The 21,745-nt window shown below is 40.8% G+C and overlaps 1 protein-coding gene across 6 annotated transcripts in view; it reads left to right on the top strand.

Moving 5' to 3' along the window:
• The window catches only part of AMTN (amelotin), a 32,726-nt gene extending 11,373 nt beyond the window's left edge, over nt 1-21,353 (top strand). The window contains exons 4-10 of one of the 6 annotated variants that reach the window (XM_085640819.1): nt 176-232; nt 3,352-3,432; nt 5,550-5,630; nt 7,789-7,887; nt 11,799-11,834; nt 15,030-15,056; nt 19,213-21,353. In XM_085640819.1, the coding sequence (XP_085496945.1) occupies nt 176-232; nt 3,352-3,432; nt 5,550-5,630; nt 7,789-7,887; nt 11,799-11,834; nt 15,030-15,056; nt 19,213-19,803 (972 nt within the window). In that variant the 3' untranslated portion in view covers nt 19,804-21,353. Of the gene's footprint in view, nt 1-175; nt 233-3,348; nt 3,433-5,549; nt 5,631-7,788; nt 7,888-11,798; nt 11,835-15,029; nt 15,057-19,212 lie in introns of all 6 variants that reach the window. The other 5 variants (XM_085640818.1, XM_085640821.1, XM_085640820.1 and 2 more) reach the window with 5 other exon arrangements.
• Nucleotides 21,354-21,745: the final 392 nt, after the last annotated feature.

Here is a 21,745-nt window from a genome sequence, read left to right as displayed (position 1 = left end):
TTTCCTTTTAAAGTTAATTTAAAAAAAAAAAACACATTTATGAACTTTGCTTTACATAATCAATAATTGCGTTTAACTACATGCAAAAGTCTGAGATTATGTTGAACTTGGATGTATGAATTGTTTTGAAAATTGTCCAAGTTTAAATTATCCTCCCATATTTGTCATTTCACAGATGTTGCAACTGATGCAAATGTATAATATGCTAGGAAATACTCCAGAGCAAACCCAGGTATGTGTGAGACTATGAACTGCTTTGACGCACCCATTCTCTGTGTATAGGTGCTAGACACTACATTCATAACATTGAAGTTGTAGAATATCTGGGGATAATGTGTAAATTAAAGTCATAATATTGGAATAATAAGAACTCAATTGAAGGCAATGTTGTGGCTGTAAGTCAATAATAGTTGGTGTAGCTCACAGTGGCTTAGCTTGGGGGACGGCGGCACTTCATGAGAGACAAGCAATTTCTGCAAGCACAAGGTAAGTGTTTTTCTTTTTTTTTTTATTGTATTTTCCCTCATCGCGGTCTGTCGACTCCTCCCCCTGTCTCTTAGCTGCAACAGCCGTCACTGGGCGGCAAGCTCAGGGACCGACCCGGGGAGCAAAAGCTCCAGCCACGCCCTGGTAGGCCATCAGTTTCAACATTCCAATGTTTGCCTTTGTTTCACCCTGTTTAATTTAGAACAACCTACCCTCAATAGGTGAGATGTTCCAATGGAATTATGGCCCTCCTTCATCAGCTTGTACCATTTGTTATCAGGCCTCTCCTCGTTATAGATGGCCTTTAACAACTGGGAAAGTTCTTTACAGAGTCCTCTAATGCCATATTAACACCCTACATTTAATATCAATGTATTCTCAGCTATTTTGAATTCTAGTAATAACCCCTGTTATTTACCTTCACTACTTGGTCCTTGACAATGTGAAACAGGGGCACGAAGCAGACACAGATGGCAAGCCTATATCTAGACATCTGTTGGGTGAGCATGGGGTGGGCGCAAAAAAGCCATATTGCCCGTACACTGCTAGTAACAGCTTTTAAAAAGACACTCTCTTGATTAAAGTTAAATGTTAAGTTATAGAAATGTCCACTTATGGTGGGAAGATTGATGTATGTCTGACATTGTTTTAGAAGTAAAACATGCATGTAAAAGATCTGAAGTTTCAGCAGAGTCCAAGCAGGTTTTGAGACACATTCTCATTGGGAATCCAAGGGTGTTTTTGAGACCTCGACAGATTAAGTTTGCTGATTGCAACATTGTTTATGCTGAATACCCACATCCATGTCAGTTGTAAATGATAGAGAAGAGTAAAGGGCACACTCAAGGAGAAAGTGTCACAGGACGGACTTGTAATACATCTATTAAAACAAATGAATAATTATATGATCTGATAGAAGATGTATTTGCAGAGGTTAAGCAGTTAGCAAAGTAGGGAAAATAAGAAAAAACTGTCACACACCTTTTCTTTAGCTGGGAGATTCACTCGGAATAGTATTGTTAGTGGAATGCTCTTGGACAGGAGGACTGGGCAGTGTACAAAGCTTTGGTGCACTCTAGTAATACATTTCCACAAAATGTGGTAAATATAGCCTTAAATATCTGAAATGCTGGACTTTATCACTTTGCGAGCCTTCTAGACCCTGATAGTATTTTATCAAAACAATCTTGCAGATGTTTGTCACCATTGAACAAGCAGAGTTTGTCTCAGCTTCAGGAATACCAGTGGGGTTGATGCTACCCATCACCTAGGTTACATGCTTTACCAATAACTACTTTTGGTTTACACCTGCAATATCACTGACATGGTGCCAAGAAACTAAGGGGAATATTTACAAGCCCCCATAAGTCACTGGGCTTCGCCTTATTTACAAGGCAGCGTTAAGCCACTTAACGTGTCTTAGCATTGCTTTGTAAATGAGACACCCTTTCACTATATACTTATCGTGAAAGGGGGGCGATGGGTGTTGTGGTGGGCGTTCCACCGCAACGCCCATTGATTTTGATGCTGCCCCATATTTATAAGGGTGGCATAAATATGGGCCAGCTTACCATGGCAAAAAGAGCAGAAATGCTTTATTTCTCCTCGTTTTTGCTGCTTCAATGTCTGCTGCCTAGTGAAACAGCAAGACAACATTGATTGTTTATGTTGAGGAAGGTGTCCCTTCTTGCAGATAAACAATCATTAAAAAAAATGACGAGTTGCAACTTCTGTGTGTGCTGCACAAAGCAGCACATGCAGAAGTTGCAAATCGACATTTATGATTGTTTATGTGCAGGAAGGGACACCTTCCTGCACATAATCATTTCCACTATGGTGCAAGGGTGCCTGCGTTGGCGCTAGGAAGCTTAATTTAATACCAGTGCAGGGGGAAATGTAGGGCTGCACTGTATTGTAAATACAGTGCAGCCCTGCGTTTCTGAAGCGGTAGAGCGCGTCGTTAAGCCAAGAAGGCTAACGCCACGCTCCGTCACTTCTTTTGTATATATGCCCCTAACTAAGGTGGGCCTTCTCAAGGTCAGAATAATATTTAATCCCAATTAGCCCTTCCCCAGCCAGGGCATCCACAGGGCCCATAGTCTGATGTACCGTTTAATCTATCCTTGTATTTTCACCATTTTTCTTCTAACTACGTGTGCATCTTTCAGCAGGTTCTCAGATACAATTATTGAAATATCACAATTGCCTAAAGATGTGATAACAGCATTAAGTCCAACCCTCTTACAAATTCAGAAAGATATTTGTGATCCTCGAATATCAAAAGCATTTTGCACATTCACTTTGTTTTTCACAAAATGAGAATTTGCTTTCATAAATAGCTTTATTCACATATAAAATGACTCAATAATGGTGCCACATTGCATTTCAGTCATTTTTACAGGTCTTTTCCCACCTAAGGGCAGGAGCAAAACCACTTTCCAGGTGGGAATGAAACTCTCCCAAAATTGCGAAGAGTTTAGAAAAGGCTTTCCCGCAAGGAAAAGTGATTCTCACGAGGTGATTTTTTTTTTTATAAAATGAAAATGCATTTATGCACAACATTAAGCAATTCAGAAATATGCACTTGCCACACTTCCGTTTGCCTAAATGATCATTCCAGTTATTTCCTCAGGAATGCGCTGACAGTCACAGCCTCCCAAAAGTGCTCTTTGAATTCTTAATTAATTCCGATGAAGTTCACAATTTTCTCCTAAGTGTGCTGTGGCACTAATGGAGTACATTTCTGAGGTTCTTTGTGAATGGGACATGTGAAACTGTTCATATATAAGAAATGCACCAGTCAACGTTCTATGTTAAACTTCACCGTCTTGCACATTATGCTAATATGCCCACTTAATATAGCAGCAGGTCAACCCTGGCCATGGACTTCCGCCAGCACAACTCGTACCGGATATGACAGCACAACAAACACAGCAGCTCAACCAAGTAAGCAACCATGATAGCATGCATAGTTTTTCTTGTTGTATACTGACCCCCTTATGTTCATCGTTTTAAAAATTGGGCTGCATGTGTGAAATAGTACTAAGGCATTTTTAAAAATAATTAAGAGTTGTAGAAATTGAGAAAGTTGACAATTAAAAAAAAAGACCTAATTTGAACACCTGAATAAGATTATCTACATGTAAAATGTACATGTAAAACACTGCAACCAGTTACAGGTCTGTTTTCACAGTTTACAAATGCTTATACAGTGCCTCATAATGTTTGTATGAAATATCTACTCCTCTAGGTTTTGGAGTACATTTTCTATTTTTGGGGAGAGGTAAAAAAAAATAACAGTAGTATTCTCCCAAATTTACAACAATTTTTGGGTCCTTTCCTCGCTTAGGTAAGAAACCGGAGTGTTCTGGGTCAGCAATAGAAGAAGGTATAGACCGGGGATCCTATCTTTATTAGAAGGCATGGGTGGGACTATATGGCTTATAGACGATATGTTTATATGAACCCCCAAGCCTGTGGATGAGTTTCCATTTACCTGGAGAGTGGGTGTCTCTGATTTATCAGATAGATGAAATGAACCTATCTGTAATCCCAAAGTCTACATTTCTTAATACTGCATTTTAACTTGTTGTATGTCCATGCTCTGTCCCACCCAGACTTTCATGCTACTTTTATAGCTAGCCCACAGGGAGTTCTATGAAGGACTAGTGATGAGGCAGAAGTAGAGGCGGCAAACCTGTATGGTCGGAATCTAGGTCATCAGAGCCCTCTTGAGAGAAATTCAGTAGAAAGCCAAGAAGATGGATTTCCCCTAGTGGATGGATGGAAGTCCTATTTCTGGATGCCTTCAAATAAGCAGGGTCTATGTAGGCCGAGAAGGATGTGAGGCTATGCCCTAGCCAAGGGGAGTGAGATTGGGTGGTGACAGCCACACAAGAATAAGACAAAATTTACTAATTTGGCAACGTTGAAGCTGTCCTTCCAAAGCAGTGGCCTTTGTCATAAACTATCCTTTAGGGCTGAAGCAGCTTTTACAGGTTTTCAAGAGAAGCTGGCCTAGATTTACTAAGGCTTTGCTCTGGTGCAAAGCAATGCAAATTGGTGCAAAGCAATGCAAAGTCTTGCAAGGGTATTTACTATCCAGGACAAAAAGTGTTTTTCACTCCAAAGGTGTCCATTTCTGAACTCAAAAACCGGTTTGAGGTGCCTCCCATTGCTTCGTTTCAATAGGTTTTGGGAACATGACTGGGGCAGTTAAGTGCAAATACCCATAGGTTTTGACAGAAAGTTCAAACCTACTAACAGAGCTAGAACCAGGCTTTGAATAAAAATGAATAAAGGCCTTACCAAGGGGAATTGTATTTACTCCTCCAAAAGACCCACCCATTACAAGTACGCTTCAGTGCATAGCACCCTATTGATTTGTGGAATCCTTTTGATTTTGTGCTAGACATAGGAATTTGTGCAGGAAAAACATGCTTCCAGTACAAATCCTATGCTAGGCAGGACACTCTCACCCACTTACCATAGTATAAGGTGGAGTGTCTTGCAAGACTGTTTGTGTCCCATGCAAGGGGGGTAACATCAGCAACAGGCCAAACATAATAGATTTGGCTCTGGTCTGTGCTTTTCCCCTTGCACAAAGCAGAGCATCAAATGTGCTTAATGAGCAGTGTTGTGTGAAAAATTAGTAAATCTGTCTCATACTGTTTAAAGAGACACAACAAGGCTACTTATAGACTAGGCCCAACATCCAATGGTTGGCCCACTGACACACAACCATTGGTACTTTGTAATTAGGCTGCTATAGAACAGAACTTACTATGACTTACTTGGCAGCATTACCCTAAATCAAAAACCAATGTGGGGACATACATTTGGAAATCCTGTCTCTTCTACTCCTGTACTGATGGACGAACATGCTTGCACAGATAATCACGTCCTAATACTATGTATAACTGGTGTGTGTGGGTGTTTGTGCGTCATTTGAGTATTGCATTTGATAAGGTGCTCAAACCATAAGCGTTCACAAAAGAGAAGCTTTGTCCATTATTAGGAACATTTTCTCACTTCTGTTTAACTATACCCACCTTCTTTATCAGTTTCAACCACTTGAATATGTGTTTGGGAATCTGCCAATGTTACCACCGCTTTCAATGCCGCCAGGTTTTCCACAGTCACCAGTAAGTACATTTTTATTCCGGTACTGGGCATACTCTGTGCTATTTTCATATCTGACAGCACGCATGCGTCCAGTGTCATTTCTATGAATTCATGAAACATGTCTACTCCTTTGTTTCCAAATTCCTGAGGTTTGGAATTTAATGTGTGTGATAAATAGCGGCAATTCCAAGTTGAGCCCTCAAACGTGAGGCATAGAGTAGATTTTTTTCATTCTTTCCCCACCAAAATGCACGTCTCGCTGTTCATTACGACTTTTCATCTTGTAAAGTTTGGCAGGTTTGATCTGCCATCATTTTAGGTACAGAGCTCAATTCGTATCTATATGCAAACAGGAGTTTGCTGCTACCACAGGAATAATAAGTTATTTGATAATCAGGGCTTTACGTGAGGAAAACTACGAGGGTCCTACTCCGCTAGTAATTCCAAGTAAGGACTGTATGGGGAACAGGAACACACATTGCAGGTTGTCTTCCTCCAGCACGTGTCAGGGCATGAGCACAGTTTAAAAAAAAAAAACAACAACAAAAAATGTTGTGCACAACAAGTGAACATGTTTAAAAATGTACTAGCAATAGAGAAGCAAAGGGGTCTGCTTGATATGCCTAATGGTATAAGGGTAAAGTACCCCCTGCCGTACATTGATGGATATTGCAAGCCACACGGAGTTCCATTACCATATAGAGGAACAAGGCCAAAGGCCGAGTGACTTTATAAGTTTATGGAACTTTGAGGTGACTTGCAATATCCTTATCGTGTATTGCAGGGGGTACTTTATCCCATACAATACCTGGTCACACCATCAACTTTCCCACAAATCACTTACAACCATGGTGTATAGCTCTTTCATATGAAAAAGAGAGTGTGTTTGCAAACATGGACTAAAAATAGAACCTCTAGTGCTAAATTAAGCACTTCCAATACCTGTTAAATATTTGTTGCAAAAATATATTAGAAGCCGTTTAATTCAGGTCACTTAGAAAAAATGCAGTAGTTCACAATGTGTAGAAACATGCAGAAAATTTTATTTTTTCTATAATTATTTAAGGAATGCAAAACATTATCATGTTCTTTCTGCTGGTCACTTTAAGCTAGAAAAATAAAGTAGAATAAAGAAAAGTAAAATGTCAGTTTTGTTGCTTTAAACAGCTGCTCCATGACCTGACCTGCCTTTCACCTGAGTTCTGGCTTTGGCAGTAGGCATTGTGACATCAGAACTTGCCTACAATAACTTATTACAGTTGAGTTCTGATGTCTACTTTATAAGCCGTGACTGGGTGCATCACAAGTCACCGATTATAAAGGAATCAGAGACAACTGATTGCAGAATTCCATGTATTATATAATGATTTACTGGACTCCCATTTGACCTCTTATACTAATCACATTTTTGTGCTTCTGCTCGACAAAAGCAAATACTCTAGCTCATCACACAGTCCATGTCTAGTGAAGGTGTTCAAAGGGCTAGGACTACTTTTAATTTCCCGCTCTGAACCAGTTTATCGATTGCTACCTATAAATGTGGTTTGTTCTCTTGCCTTCTATACATTGATGATGGTTAAGGGTGTTCTACAGTCGATATTCTTATAGGTTGATCATTTTGACTGCTCTCTTCACAAACCCTTCCTAAGAAGATACACTATGGAGAAAAACATGTGAAAGTAAGACGCACAAACACATACACACACACACACACCCAGTCGCTTACCTTTAGCTTTAGCTGACCATTGTGCTAAAATGGAAATGGGTCATACCACTCAAAAAAGCGGGTTTCACAACTCTCTGTGATGAACAATCTTTAACTATTTTCTTATTATTATTCCTTCACTACCGTTACGCATAACAACGCAACACTGAAGGCCATAAATGAAATATCTCAATTTAATCCAGAATATGACACTGAAGTATCACATTTTGCAACTCAGGTTTCTTGAATACATCACGGAACCCCTTATGAATCTCATCCAGATGTATCTCAAAATCAACATACAAGTTAAGCGGCCGCATAATAACATGCTTAATGCTATGTAAAAGATTGGAAACCAAAAAACAAAATTGACAAGCAAAACAAAATAACTGTGAATAAATGACAACATACATTTCCTGTAAGGTTAAGTTATGTTGACAAATATGTCTCTAAGATTGTTTCTTCTTTCACAGGGTAACCAACAACCAGGAGTCATGTCTTACCCACAAGCCCTTCCGATGAATGTAGGAGAAATGACAGTCCACCATCCAATGTTTCCCCACCCCCATCATGTAAGCATGTCCCTCTTTTGTTTTTGTAATGTATGTCAGTCATAAACCGACCACTTATTTGCCACTTTGTGCAAGATTCGCATTGATGCACTAATACCAATGGGTCCAATCTCGACATTACAGCCTGAGCAAAAGTTGCATACCTTAAAACTAGGCACAGACAAAGTGCTGCTTCCACATCAAGGAATGGAATGTAACATTTACTATTAGTATGTTATTCCCCATTCCAAGGTGCGCAATGAAGAATGAGAGTGCATATCGAGTACCTGGTAATCCTGCACAATTTTAATTTACATAGTGCACAATCTACACCAGGAAACTGCATAATTTGCTAATTAAACTTCAACAAAGCACTTCTAAACCACAATGTGTTTTCTCCTTTTCTATGTAGTCAGTCAAGAGAAATGCTGATGATTCTGGGTGAATGGGAAGAGTAGTTAGCACCAGTTGCACCTCCCAGATCCAAGGACAGCTCGTCCTAGATCTTGGAAGGGAAAACATATTTTAGACCAGATGTATTTCCATCTGCCAGTTATGTGGACTGTGGCATACCTATGTATATTGAGCGCTATGCAACTATTCTTCAGGGAAATGGGCGCGACTGTCGAGTCTCTCATGTCCCCCAGCTCCTTGTAGCTTATTCAGGGAAGGTTTTTTGCACTTTGGGAAAAATGGCAATTTGTACTCAGCACAGACAAGCGCAACTTCATCCTCTATGAGTTCACTCCTGGTGCAACATGGCATGGCATGTGTGACTACAACACATAATTGGAGATGTCTATTTCTATTAGTTACTACTGTAACAACTTTGGTGAATCGCCACACATAATACTGTGTTCAGTGCTGGTAGCCACTCTGCAGAATAATAAGAAAGATGTAACAGTCCAGTAAGGATGCTAAGATTTCAAAAGAGATACATTAGTAGGAAAGTGGAGGACTAAAATATACATAGAAGTGAGAAGCAAAGGACAAGATGACATACCAACAAAATAAAGTAAGCAAGAAAATCCATGTGGAGTAATAATTTTAGAATAGAATCTTTTGGGAAAAAATGTTAAGGAGAAAAATACTGGGATTGGAATTTATTGTTGGAGCAAAAATGCAGTGAAAAATTGAACAGAAAAAATTGTAGCCTACGATAGTGCAAACTCGATCAGCTTAGTGCACCTTACCAACCTTAGAAATTTACATATCTGATTATGTAGCATAGCTTCCCAGGTCAACATCATCTGGATTGTTGTATACACTGAGTCTCTATTTTCCCATATGCTTTTGTTGTGTTCAGAAGTGTTTAAAATGTTCCTTTTTTCCAAAAACAATTGTGTGAGAAACTGGATTTTTAGATGGAGTTTATGCTTGTCCACCACAAGTAATAATATCACTATTAATGTTCAGTCCAGTGAAGTTTTCAGTAATTTACACCTGGGCTTAACCCTTTGTAGGTATGGCACACATCAGACAGGCTTAACTTAAAAACATATGCAAAGCATTTAGAAGTAGCAAAACAGTAATAAAGTTGATAGCGCAACACAATAAAAACCCACTCAAATTTATAAAAGTAGAGAATAATTTGATGAACAAAATGACACAAAAATGATAATCCAATAAAGGGTATTGGAGAGATGAATATTCAGAAGTTTTAAATAAAAAAATAGCACCTAAAAGCACAAAGCCCTGGCTGGGGGTATCTCATTATGCCAGACCAGGTCAGATCAAAAGTTAAGGCTGACCACGATGGATCACTGGTCAGATACAGGGATGAGGTTCATCTCAGTAGGAAATTTACACTCTGACTTCGAAACTTTCATGAAGAAATATTTGTTGTCTGAGTCTCGACGGGGCAAGCTAAATCTGAGACAGACTTCAACAATGGCAGGTTGCTGAAGCACAAGGTCCCAGTCATTGACAAAGGGGGGAAAGCTTCAATCTGGCAAAGTCCGAAGTCCATTCCCAGGAAGGCTTCAACGTCAGTGGCTCCTCGACATTGGTCCTTCAAGGTCCTCTACATTCATTCATACTTAAAAACTTTTATCGAAGTCAAATTTCCTTCAGTGGAACAAACCAGCAAGCTGAGGCCGGCTGGTGATTCAACTTTGGGGGCATTGGCTTCAGAGGTGAACCCGATCTCTGTCGTTTCTTCAGGGTAAAGTTTGCAAAACATTTCTGAGTCCCAGATTTTGCAGTTAGGGCAGGAGGTGTATACTCTAACACCAGCCAAGCGATCAAGGACCTCAGGAGCAGAACCTGGCAGTCAGGACTCACTCCATCAGAGGCCACCACCAGGGTACGGGGCAGGTCCAGTTGAAACTGGTTAGCTGGCTCATTCTGGAAAGTGGGCTTCTTGCGGTTTTTGAGTTCCTGTAGTTTAACAGGAGGTCAGCCAACTGATACTTGGAGTCTACTTCTTAGTCTGGGGTATAGGTTGGAGCAGGTCCAACCCTTGGGGTTCTCCTCACTGGTCACAAGAGCAAATGAAAGCCTTCTTCTGTCTTTCACAGGTCCTGTATTTTCTGTGGAGGGTGTCCAGGGCTACCACATTTATTCCTGGCACTTGCCTGTTGGTGGGGGTGACTACTGGCCCCTTCTGCCCACTTTTGCAGCAGTTCCCATGTGCCCTACTGCAAACAATACCACATTGCCCATCTCTACCTGAATCTAACATGGTAGAACCTTTATTCCCTTGTTCAGAACTCCTGTGCTAATCCTAGAGGTGTGGCCAAGAATATGAGCAACCAGTCCCCTACCTATGATCTCTCAAAACTGTTTCTGGGGGTAGCTCCACTCCCATTGGTTTCAGTGCCTGGCTGGCTAGTTATATGAAAGGGAGACAGACTCTAGTGTGAGCTTTATTTGCCCATATTTAAAGCATGGGACTGGGCCCAGCCCCCAGGCCATCCTGTCAGGGAAAGGTCAACTTCTCCCCAACTCAAGGCCTTTGCCTCACCTCTGGGAGCAATTTCACACATAACTTATGAGCTAATTAGCTCCTGGGTGACAGTTAGAAACACAGGCAAAAAGACTTCTAGAGGGTTAAGGCATGCTAATGGTGATTTATCAAAAGTATCTTTTGTAGAATTTGTGTTACAAATTCAACTTTACCAATGAATTGCATTTGCAAAAAATATTTTAAAAAGTCCAATAATTGACTCTTTACCTGGTTCTGAGGCAGAATTAACTCTATTCGGTTTAATAAAGTATCCCAATGCTTTCCTATGGAGCAGCTAACCAAGATACAGTGAAATTAACTTTTATGGAATTGTCACTGTAAGGAAATGTTTAACATTAAACTATTACGTGCCTTATTTTTTACATATTATGCATTCTGCATTATGGACATTTAAGGCCGCATTAGAGTGATTTCTGAATATTTAAAAGGAGATTAAGCCTGTCAAAAGAAGTTATTTTATCTGGTCGAATTTGCAGTTTAAACCTGCACAACCAAGTTACTGGTAGCAGGTTTGCAGTCAAGTATTTGCATTGTCACTTTAGTGGTGGCACAATGAGTGCTGCAGTCCACTAGTGACATTTAACTCACCAGCTCTGGGTACACTTGGTGCCATATACTAAAGACCTTGTAAGTAAGTTAATTCAGAGGATAGCAAATTCATCATGATCTTCTTTCTAGTCAGGTCCCATGCATTGGGCACTGGACAGCAGTGCCCCTATGAATAGAGTCAAAAAAGGAACAAAATCTAGCAAAACAATGGAGGTGACTATGCAAACAGGCTTTTTCCTACAGATTGCAATAACACAATGGGTCCCTGAAAATGATCAAAATGGTTTCAGGATTTAAATATGTCATTGGCATATGAAAAGTATGATTGTATTTCATGTATAACCGAAAACTACATTTTTCATATGTTCCAAATGTGCAACCCCAATGATGCATTAATATATAATTTATTTTACAGCTTTTCCCACTAATAATAACACAAATGGGACAACAGGTAAGATATTTGATATAAAATTTAAAATTGTATACTTATTTATGTGGGGCGTCAAAGCCTGTGGTGGGTCAGCCTATTGACATTTTTCATCTTCAAAACTGTGATAGGAGATGTAAAGAGTATTGGTTCCTTAAATAATGCTGAAAGTGATTTTACAGGAAGCATTCCTAAAGTTAAAATATAGGGGCAGATTTACAAGAAAGTGACGCATCTGTACAGATGCGTCACTTTCCCTGCGCCACCCAAAGCCCTTGCGCCTCCATAGATGCATCGTATTTACAATACGGCGCACTATGGCGCAAGGATTGACAGATGCGTCAGAAATTCTGACGCATCTGTTGGCGGAAAAGTCACGCATTGCTGGAGTCGTGTCGCAAGCACAACACAACTCCAGCAATGCGTGTTGAGGCCTATTCCCACTACACTGCATCACTACTTACGCCTGCTTGAAGCAGGCTTAAGGTTTGGCATCCTAAAAGTGGCGCAGTGAAATCTTGTAGATTTCACTGAGTCACTTTTACGAGGCCTTCCTGCATGGGTACGCCCACCCTGCATACATTATACCTGACGCAGGTATAATGTGACGCAGGACTTTACAACGTGACGCATCTCGCGAGATGCATCACGTTGTAAATAGGCCACATTGTTTGCGCCGCTGCTGCGTCAAAAAAAAGACTCAACTGCAGCGCAAAAGTCATGCAAGGGGCTTGTAAATCTGCCCCATAGTGTTGCTTTCATACCGATGTCATTGTGAAATTAAGATATTGGTCCTTATGGGTGCAGGCGTTAAGGAACTTCAAAGGTGATGTGGGGGTTTCTGTTGAATGAACGTGATTTGAGCTGTTTGGACATTTCAAATATGACACCAGACAAAAGGAATCCGTTGTTATGATGGCAACCATCTTGAAATAGTCCTTATTCCCCTTTGACATAATAGGAGCAGTTATATAGACTAAACATATTATTTTTTCCAAAAATCCTCAAAAAAATAAAAACATTTGAACCTGAAATGAGTAGGCAAAATGTTAAAGTTTTTGTAAATGGCATTACATTTGCCAATATTCTTAGCAATGACCAAAAAAAATCTTAGAGCCTGATTACGGCACCACTGCACCAAAGATGCGCAATGACCGCCTGCCTTATTAGGAGTTGAAATCATGTAAATTGGACGATCCTTTGCCTCCCACGGCGGTGCCAGAAAAACAGGCACAGCAGTGGGAACAGCAAAAATGTTCCAGTACGGCATGGACGGTGACATGAACTGGGAGTGCAAGCATACAGGGAGCACATGTTGCGCCCCTCCTGAATGCATCCCCATGCCAGAGGGTATGGGGGTCCTTTAGAACCCTCTTTGTTCCTGCACCACCAGCCTTTTCATGGTTGGGCTACTGCCATATAATGGCTGTCATTGCAGGAACTCGTAATATTCTAGGCGGGACTGCGCCAGTCCCGCTGAGCATGTTACATCGTGGCACAGCTCCGCCACCGACAGGGAATGACTGTGCAGACAGCTGTCCACCACGGTACAACTTTGAAAGTCGGAATCCGGCAGATGGTGGACCTCCACCGCTGCACCACAGTGACTGCGGCGGCCGGAATACCGCCACACTCGTAATCAGGTTCTTTGATTTTCTTGGCAATGTTTTTTAAAACAAATGGTGCTCCAAAACGCCAACTAAAGTTCTCATATAGCTACTGCTTTAACACTGGAGAGATTTTGAAGTGATGTTATTCTACTGCTTACTCGAGCAAAGTAACCCAAGGCAATAAATCAGGTTGGGCTTCCTGAAACCACTTCCTGCATCTTCTTAATAGTGAAGCATGTGGACAGGACATGTCATCTCCCATCAGTATGCATATATTGAAATATATGGTCTTGCACGGGATAATGATTTTACTATTTGAGGTCGGACTGAGCTTTATCTCTTTCTGGCAGCATCATATATGTATATCAAAAGGGGCTCTCATCAAATGCATTTGCACACTTGTGTAATATTGTTCTATGTTTAACAGCATGTTTAGCACACTGCATTGCATCTTGGGGCACTTTACCAGTACCCTGAATACTAGGAACTCTTAAGAAATGCTCTACATTCTAAAGACACACATTTTGTGCCTTTTGGTATCGATTTGTGTCATTCTAGATCTGGCACAAAGCCTTAGTAAGTCTGGGCCTTAATGTTCCAAGACTTTTTCTGGATTCTGTTCCTTGAAGGCACAGCATACCTCTGTTAATGCAGTTTGTTCAGAGGGCCCTACTACTAGCTTCCATACCCCATGATGTGGATTTATTATGGGATTTTTAAGACAGTTTGGTGCAACACACACTAAGTCTCCCATCCATTACAATACCTTTTAGTTGACAAAAAAGTAACAAAAAGTCAGACCTATTGACTTTGCTAAAACGTGTTTCTATTAGCAGATTCCTCTGTAGATTTCTAATAACAAGAATCTCAGCTGATTAAATCGTTAAATTCCGAACATGTTCTGCTTTCTCACCAGTTTCTGACTCCCGCTCCTCAGATAATTGATATGTCACCTAAACTGTTAATTGTCTCATCAGACAATGAAACACAGCCAGTGCAGCTCTTGCCTACATCTGTAATGTGTTCACATTTGGTGCCTTACCACCTGCTTGTGTATGATAGTCACGCTGCATTTTATACATGTACAATACCTGCTTCAGTAGTCGTAGTTAAAAAATGAATCACACGTGCACTAAATATCAAATTTGGTGAGTATGCCATGGGCCCTGGTGCAAGCAAGGAAAATATCAATTTGCCTTCTGTTGAAATAGTAAAATATGACAATCAGGTGTCGGTGGGCTCTGGGCGCTAGACACACCCAACAATATTTTTGTGTCTGCCTCATACATGACATGATTACCCATTCTTTTCACTGCGAATAGATACAGGGTTGGTTAAAACAAATCCAGGGATCGATAGCACAGTTCCCCTAAATATGCTCCCATGGCCAATTTCATGACATTCATTGTCTATGAACATCACCTTTAAACATGTTGTGACAAGTAAATAAATAAATACATAAATGTGATTCATGTGTAGGTTTGCTGTATGCCAAGAGTGCACATTATAAAAGGATATGTTGTTTAAAGGGAATCAGAAGTCTGCTTTAGCCACCAGCACTTTACACGCGATTATCACCAACTAATGTATTTTCTTGTTTCTCTTTTAGGGGTTGCTAATGAGCTCGGAGGAAATGGTAACTATATTTGATAAACTGTAACTTTCCCATAAAACCATATTTACGCACATGAGGGATGTGTGTGTGTATATATATATATCAATCAAACAGCCTCCATGACCTTTAAACAATACTGGTGGAGCAATGTAGGCACAAACTACTTGATGGCTAGATTGAAAGCTTCGTTCCTCCTGTTTATAATGCATGATTGAAATGCTAATTCTACTTACATAACCTACACTAATTAGAGCTGGAAAGAGACCCTACTTAGATCCAATATAATAAAAGAAGAAGTTCTCCAAGGAACGAATATGTAATAGCATAAAGTACACAACAAAAGTAGTGCATAGTGGACTACACCTCTCCTAGTCTGAAAGGAATCTGGACAAAGCTAAAGATGATTGCCTAGATATACCCACAGAAAGAAGATTCTAGAATCCCCTATCAAAAGGTCTCATTAGTGTCCACCTTCAAATGATACTCTTTGGCATTTACACCCGTAACTCTTTTCTTTGATCCACATATTTGAAACATCCTTGGATTCCATCTCCTCATTCTGCACAGACAGTAGTCCAGTGGCGGCTGCAACAAACAAAAAGTGTTGAGGCGGGTGGACGGGGCATTGACGGGGAGCGAGGAAAGGGGATCACTGGGGATGAATAATAGTTTTTATAAAAGGAACTTACCTGAAGTTGCATGCCACCTCCCAAGTCACGTCGCGTCGTGCCTAGGTATTCTTCTTGGCCCCAGCAGACACTGGGACAGCATCACAGGCTCCCTGTGCAATCCCCGTGCTGCTCTCATGCTATAAGAGTAGCGCAGGGATTGGCCTGAGCAGACTGGTTTGACACTCCACTCAGGACAGGGAGTCTGTGCTGTTTCTCCAACACGGCTGTGCAATGCAGCCCATTTGGAAAAACCTAAGTGTGCATGTGTGTTCGGCCGGCCTAAGACAGCTGGCCAAACAAACATGTGCCCTCGGAAATGCACAAACCAGTCCTCCTCATTTCCATGGCCCCGGCTCACCCCTCCTTACACACTCTGGCTCAGCCAGTAGGTGGAAAATAAAATGATGATGGAATATCTTTTTATTTTTCACCTGCAGGCTCTGAGCCAGTGGGGCGATGTTGCTGCGCTATTTCAGAGGAGCCACCCCTGCAATAGTCCTCCCTGTGCTCGTTTGTCATATCATCCTCACCAAGAATTCCTGTTATATGATAAATGCAAGACATTATTTAAATGAGTACATGGATACAAGAAGATCAATATTGTTATTTATACCACACATGTGTAGATATATATGAGAACTGCAATTCATTGTTACAAGGCATTGTGAAAACACACTCACATAACATTTCGAGGTTACGTGGTAAATGCACTTTCTATATAGGTTCAAGTGCACTACACTCCATTAATCATTTAGATCACTCGGATACATAAGGCCATAAGTGAACCTATATGAGGCCTAAACAATCTCTAAAGGGTGGAGAGATAAGCTGCTCCAGGCCCAAGCTTATACTGAAAGGGGAGAGGAGTTGGCCTAATGGCTAGGGCGGTCAACCTCGGAGCTGGGGCACCAGGTTCGAGTCTCGGCAAGGACACGCAACATCCTGTGATTCTGGGAAAATCACTTAATCTCCCTGTGCCTGACAAAAAAAACAAAAAATGAATGTGTTCTCATGTAACGCAACTGGTGCTCCTGTAAAGCGTTGTGAGACCCAATACCTTCAGGTCAAGTTCGCGCTATATAAAACTCTTTAAAAAAAAGGGACAACACCTTACAAAGGCGATAGGGAGTATCAACATATAGCACATAAAAAATATTTATCATCATTTAACGTTTTAAGTTCAAAACTATTCAGAAATCTAAAATTAGGGGACATGGTTCATAAAAGACTTTCTATGAGTGACTATAACTTAGTGATAATGCTGGAGAAATGCTAAGTGAATTAGCCATAGAGATTTGGAATCAGATACAAAACGATAAACACAATGCATGTCCTTACCAATATAATGCATGGACACAGCACAATCCCATCTGTGTTAATGCTGTTCATCATTAATAGTATTATAATACCACAGGAAAAGCTACAGGAATCATGCGAGTAGGTAGCCCTGGCTCTCACCCTGTAATTATGCATTTGCAATATATTCCACCATCTTCTGCAAAAGGTTCAGATTTTACCCAAAAGTGTATTTATAGCTTAAATACCTCAAAATGTACTACAGAAAACATCACACTTATGGTGCAACGCAGCGGCAGACTCCTCACAAAAGTCAACTGGTCATTTTGAGTTAAACTGGTCCTATGGAAGTGAAACTGTTGCTCATGCAGTATTAACATTCCCAGAGACAGACTAGGTGTTAAGTACACTCCTTGAATGTAAAGCGGTTGGGAGCTTTTTAAAGTCTGCAATAAGTTACCTCAAGTCCTTTCTTTTTTAGTGAAAAGTGGTTGATCATTGGCGAAGCTTCCTTCATCGTTATGTAGGTGGCGGCACCTCTTTTATAGCTGCTTCTTTTCATTATTTTTAATAATCAAATAATATGTTATCTTTGTCTGTCACATCCCTAGTTGATGGGCAAGGGAAGGGCGTTTGTCTGCAGCATGAAAAAATCCTCATTCATTTTAATGTAATTTATAGAGGAAAGAAATATTATGTTCTTTATCATGAACATTTTTTGTTTAATTATTCAGGCAAGTTCCTTTTGCACCAGACACTGTTCGTAAAGCAGCAGTTATTTCACTGGGGAGCTCAAAGTACAGAAAAATCTCAAGCATTTTACCCCTCTTTTTAAGGTCTACGTGTCACTTTGCCCCATTGCCAGGTACTTACATTTTACTTATGCAACATACAATAGTATTCTGCAGGGCTCCTCCTTAATGAAAACAGGTGCTTCTTATGGCGCAAGGGTGCACACAGAATTCATACACGGCGCACTTTCCCAGTTTGCGCCATGGAGCATCTGCAAACAGGTGCGCCGTGCGCAAAAAGGGAAATTGCGCCATATTAGGTTGAATGTGCTGCCCTCAGGGAAGCCGCAAACTCTTACTGCCCTGGAGGCATGGAATTCAAGTGAAATAAAGAACGGTTGCTTCAAAGTCACTCCATGTTTCACTGTGCAGGCAGCACCCGCCTGCACTTTAAAGAGGGTAGAGAGATCCCCTTGCTGGCGGATGCAGTGAATAACTGAACCCGCCTGCAAGGGGATGTCTGGGGGGATCCATTTGACCCCCTTGTTGACCATCTCCAGAGGGCTGCTATCGGGGGGCGCACTGAGAGTTCGAAAATTTTTTGTGGCGCACTGAGAGTGCGCTTCCTTAAAGCTTCTTCCCCTCTGCACCCACGTCCATAATGCGGCACGGGTGCAGAAGTAAAAAGATTCCCTCATTTGCATTGGGACATGCCCCCATATAAATGAGGGGATGCCCTCCTGAGATAGCACTGGTACAAAATGTGCGCCAGTCTATCTGTACTATAGAAGGTTCCGCACAAGCGTCTGTGGCCCCTTCTGTAATAAAAAAGTGCCCCGGGGGGTGCACAAAGTGGGTGCAAATGGCCGCTGCACCCCTGGGGCACTCTGTAATACTGGCCCAGGTCAGCAATGTCAGTGTAATTGGTGGAATAAATGAGTCATGTCTTTTATTACAAGAACTTTATGTAACTTTATGTAGGCTAGTTTTCTGCTGAGTACAACTGCATGTACACATATATTTTGCTGAATGCAGCATGCTACGCTCAGCAGAAAGCAAGACTTCACTTGCTCACTTCCTGTAACTCACTATATTTGACTCTTGGAATTACAAGGGGCAGTGTTAATATATAAGTGATAATATATTAGTTTTCCATACACAATTAACTCATTAGTAGGTGAAAAACAATATAGATAGAAAGACCTAATGAATGAGTTTCGTTTTCGCTTTTAAGACACTTATGTCGTTTTGCATTGCATTTGGTATTAGAATGAAAAAACATCAAGATAATTTAGCCACAAAATGTGCCCCATAATGCCACACAATTAGCTATTTTGTGCCACATAATTTAGTCACCTGCTGCTCAATTTAGTCCTACACTGCTGCATAATTCTAGCGGTCCTCTATATAAGCTACTGTATTGCTTACAATTTATGACTGTGTTCGCACATTACTAATACTTTTCTCATTTCCATGCAGCCCCTTGTGCCACAGGTCTTTGGGGGAGTGATCATGCCACACTTTGGATCTGTTTTACCAGCATTCCCAGTATTACCAGGAATGTCTGCATTTCCAGGATTACCAGTATTACCACCAATGTTGCAAGGAGCAGCGCGTCCTGCGGCTGAGGCTGGAATCAGCTTAGATGAACAAGAAGCTGTTCCAATGGGCCAAGCAGGGTCCAACCCTAACAAACGGGGAGAGACGGCAAGCGCTGCGCCTGACGTCACACCAGCTCAAGACACCAGAGAAGTTCTTGCAGTTACAGTACCTGCAGGAATCAGGAAGGGAGTGACTGAAGGAAGCCTGACAGGAGCAGGCACTGCCGGGTTCACACCACCCGCTGGCTTGAGGCAATTTCCTACTGAGAGCACAACCGAGGTCATGTTCGTGGAACCCACTGGTGTAGTAACCGAAACGTCACCAGATGCAGTAGTAGATGAGAGACATCCACATTCATACAGGCCACAGAACCAAGGTTTCAACAGCTTGGGGAGAGGTGACCAAAATCTGGCAATGGCCGGGCCTGACGTCAAGCCTGTGAGGAAGCAGAAGAAGAGGCGGGCTTAAAATACGCCTGTTCTTGACAAGGAGGAAGTTAAATTGAACAGTGGTACCTTAATGTTCATCAAAAGTGAACCAAATTCTAATGCCATGATCAAAATCTGGGCAAAAATCCCATTTCGGGCACAAACATAAATTTGCCTCCTTAACAGGAATACAATTCTGGTGCAGCTTTTGCACTCCAGAGACCTGCACAATTTTCGTAGGTAAAATGTAACTTAATTATGCGGAAATATAACAGAAAAAGTTACACATGTGTTAAATAAGCCCCATTCGGAGGTCTGATGCTTGGAATCGAGTGCAAATAGCTTTACCAGCAAATACCAAAACCTCAAAAATTAATATTTACCAGTCACATAATTTAAAGCCGAAATGTGCCCAGATCATGATTAGACCCTTGCCCATCTTCAAAGGCGTACTACTCATTTGAAAGAAAAAAAAGAGAACATTTGAAATATAAATCGCTTGTCTAGCATTCTGCGAACCCAAAAACCTCAGATTGTAATACCATTCATTTGATAAGCTGAAAATTAAATGCATCAGGGGTGCATTGCATGAAATTGGGGGGTCCCACAGACTCTTTTTGCAAATGTTAGCCGCACTGTCCATTGCATGGAAGGCATATATAGAAGGATTTTGGGGGACTTTGAAAACTAATGCCCACAACAATGGTGGCAATAGATTTTCCATTTAAATAATAAAAAGCATCAAACCGTGCAGTATGCATTTGGTACCAGATTTACAACCTTTTGTGAACGAGTCACAAAGATTGTGCTATGAGTAGATATGACTCCTGTAGTACGCCTGGTTTCTGGTTGAATTCCAAAGATTCGCATGGCTTACTCCAGGTTTACTCCTGGAATTCAGGAGTAAGTCAACAGCACTGCAAGAGTAAGTTACAGCAACATCTTTTTGAATCTGGACATTTTTAATGTAACTTACTTTTGCGATACTCCTGGCTTACTCCTGAATTCTAGAAGCAAACACTGTTACGAAAGTAAGTTGCACGTGCTCATAGCAACGTTTTTATGCACCAAGCTCTCTGATCTCAATTCACACAAAAAATGTTTATTAGTAGTCATGCTCATTTTTGGAACAACCTTTGTTTGTCAGTTCTTATGTTTAACTACGAATAGCACTGCTTGAAATGGCATGTAACAAAATGTGTCAATATGTAATTGTCATTGATTGTTATTTAGCAGTTACATTACAGACTTGTATAGCGCACAATCAGACATTGGTACCGAGGGGTACTCTGCAGCGATCAAAAAGTACTTTTTCGACGGCATCCATTTGATCTCCTCTCACAAGCATCCTATTATTGCTAATATTAGTGCTGGACCATTGCTCTGGGAAGAATTATGTGAATATGTAAAATGGACGGCAGCTAAATTCATATGTCCATTACAGTCTGGTTGATGCTGGAATAAAGGGTGTTTGATTATTTACAGCGCTGCGAGTTCCTAGTTGAACTTTTACAAGATTCTAATTAAGAAAATGTTAATGTTGCTTAATGTACACTTTTGACAAAGAATCATCAATAGTGGAAAAAAATACATTGTGTGTCAATAAAATGCCTGTACAAATGCTTTTGTCTTCTTTTTTAATACGAGTCTGGGAGCTCCTTCAGCAGTATGATTACTTTGATTTCTCCTCTCAAAATTGTCAAAATTGGATCTGGCTTTATCTACATTCGCTCGTCTCACTTTCTTCTTACAGTTTGTAATGAAGCTGTACAAAAGAAACACTTGTTATTATACCGACACAGCAGGTTTAATAAATAAACCTCTAGTGATCCCTGAATTCTAAGAATACATCATAATATACCATGTGCATTTGTAAAGCGCATGTTCACTCGTAGGTATCATGTGCTGAATAATAGATCTTACCCAACTAAATGGTGCTCATTTTATCAGCCTCAGAAGGATGAAAGGCTGAATGTACCAGC

This window comes from Triturus cristatus, chromosome 2_1 (genome assembly GCF_964204655.1).
Source record: "Triturus cristatus chromosome 2_1, aTriCri1.1, whole genome shotgun sequence".
Taxonomy (NCBI): domain Eukaryota; kingdom Metazoa; phylum Chordata; class Amphibia; order Caudata; family Salamandridae; genus Triturus; species Triturus cristatus.
Note: the sequence above shows the minus strand (reverse complement) of the source record. Positions and strands in the feature narration are given on the sequence as shown.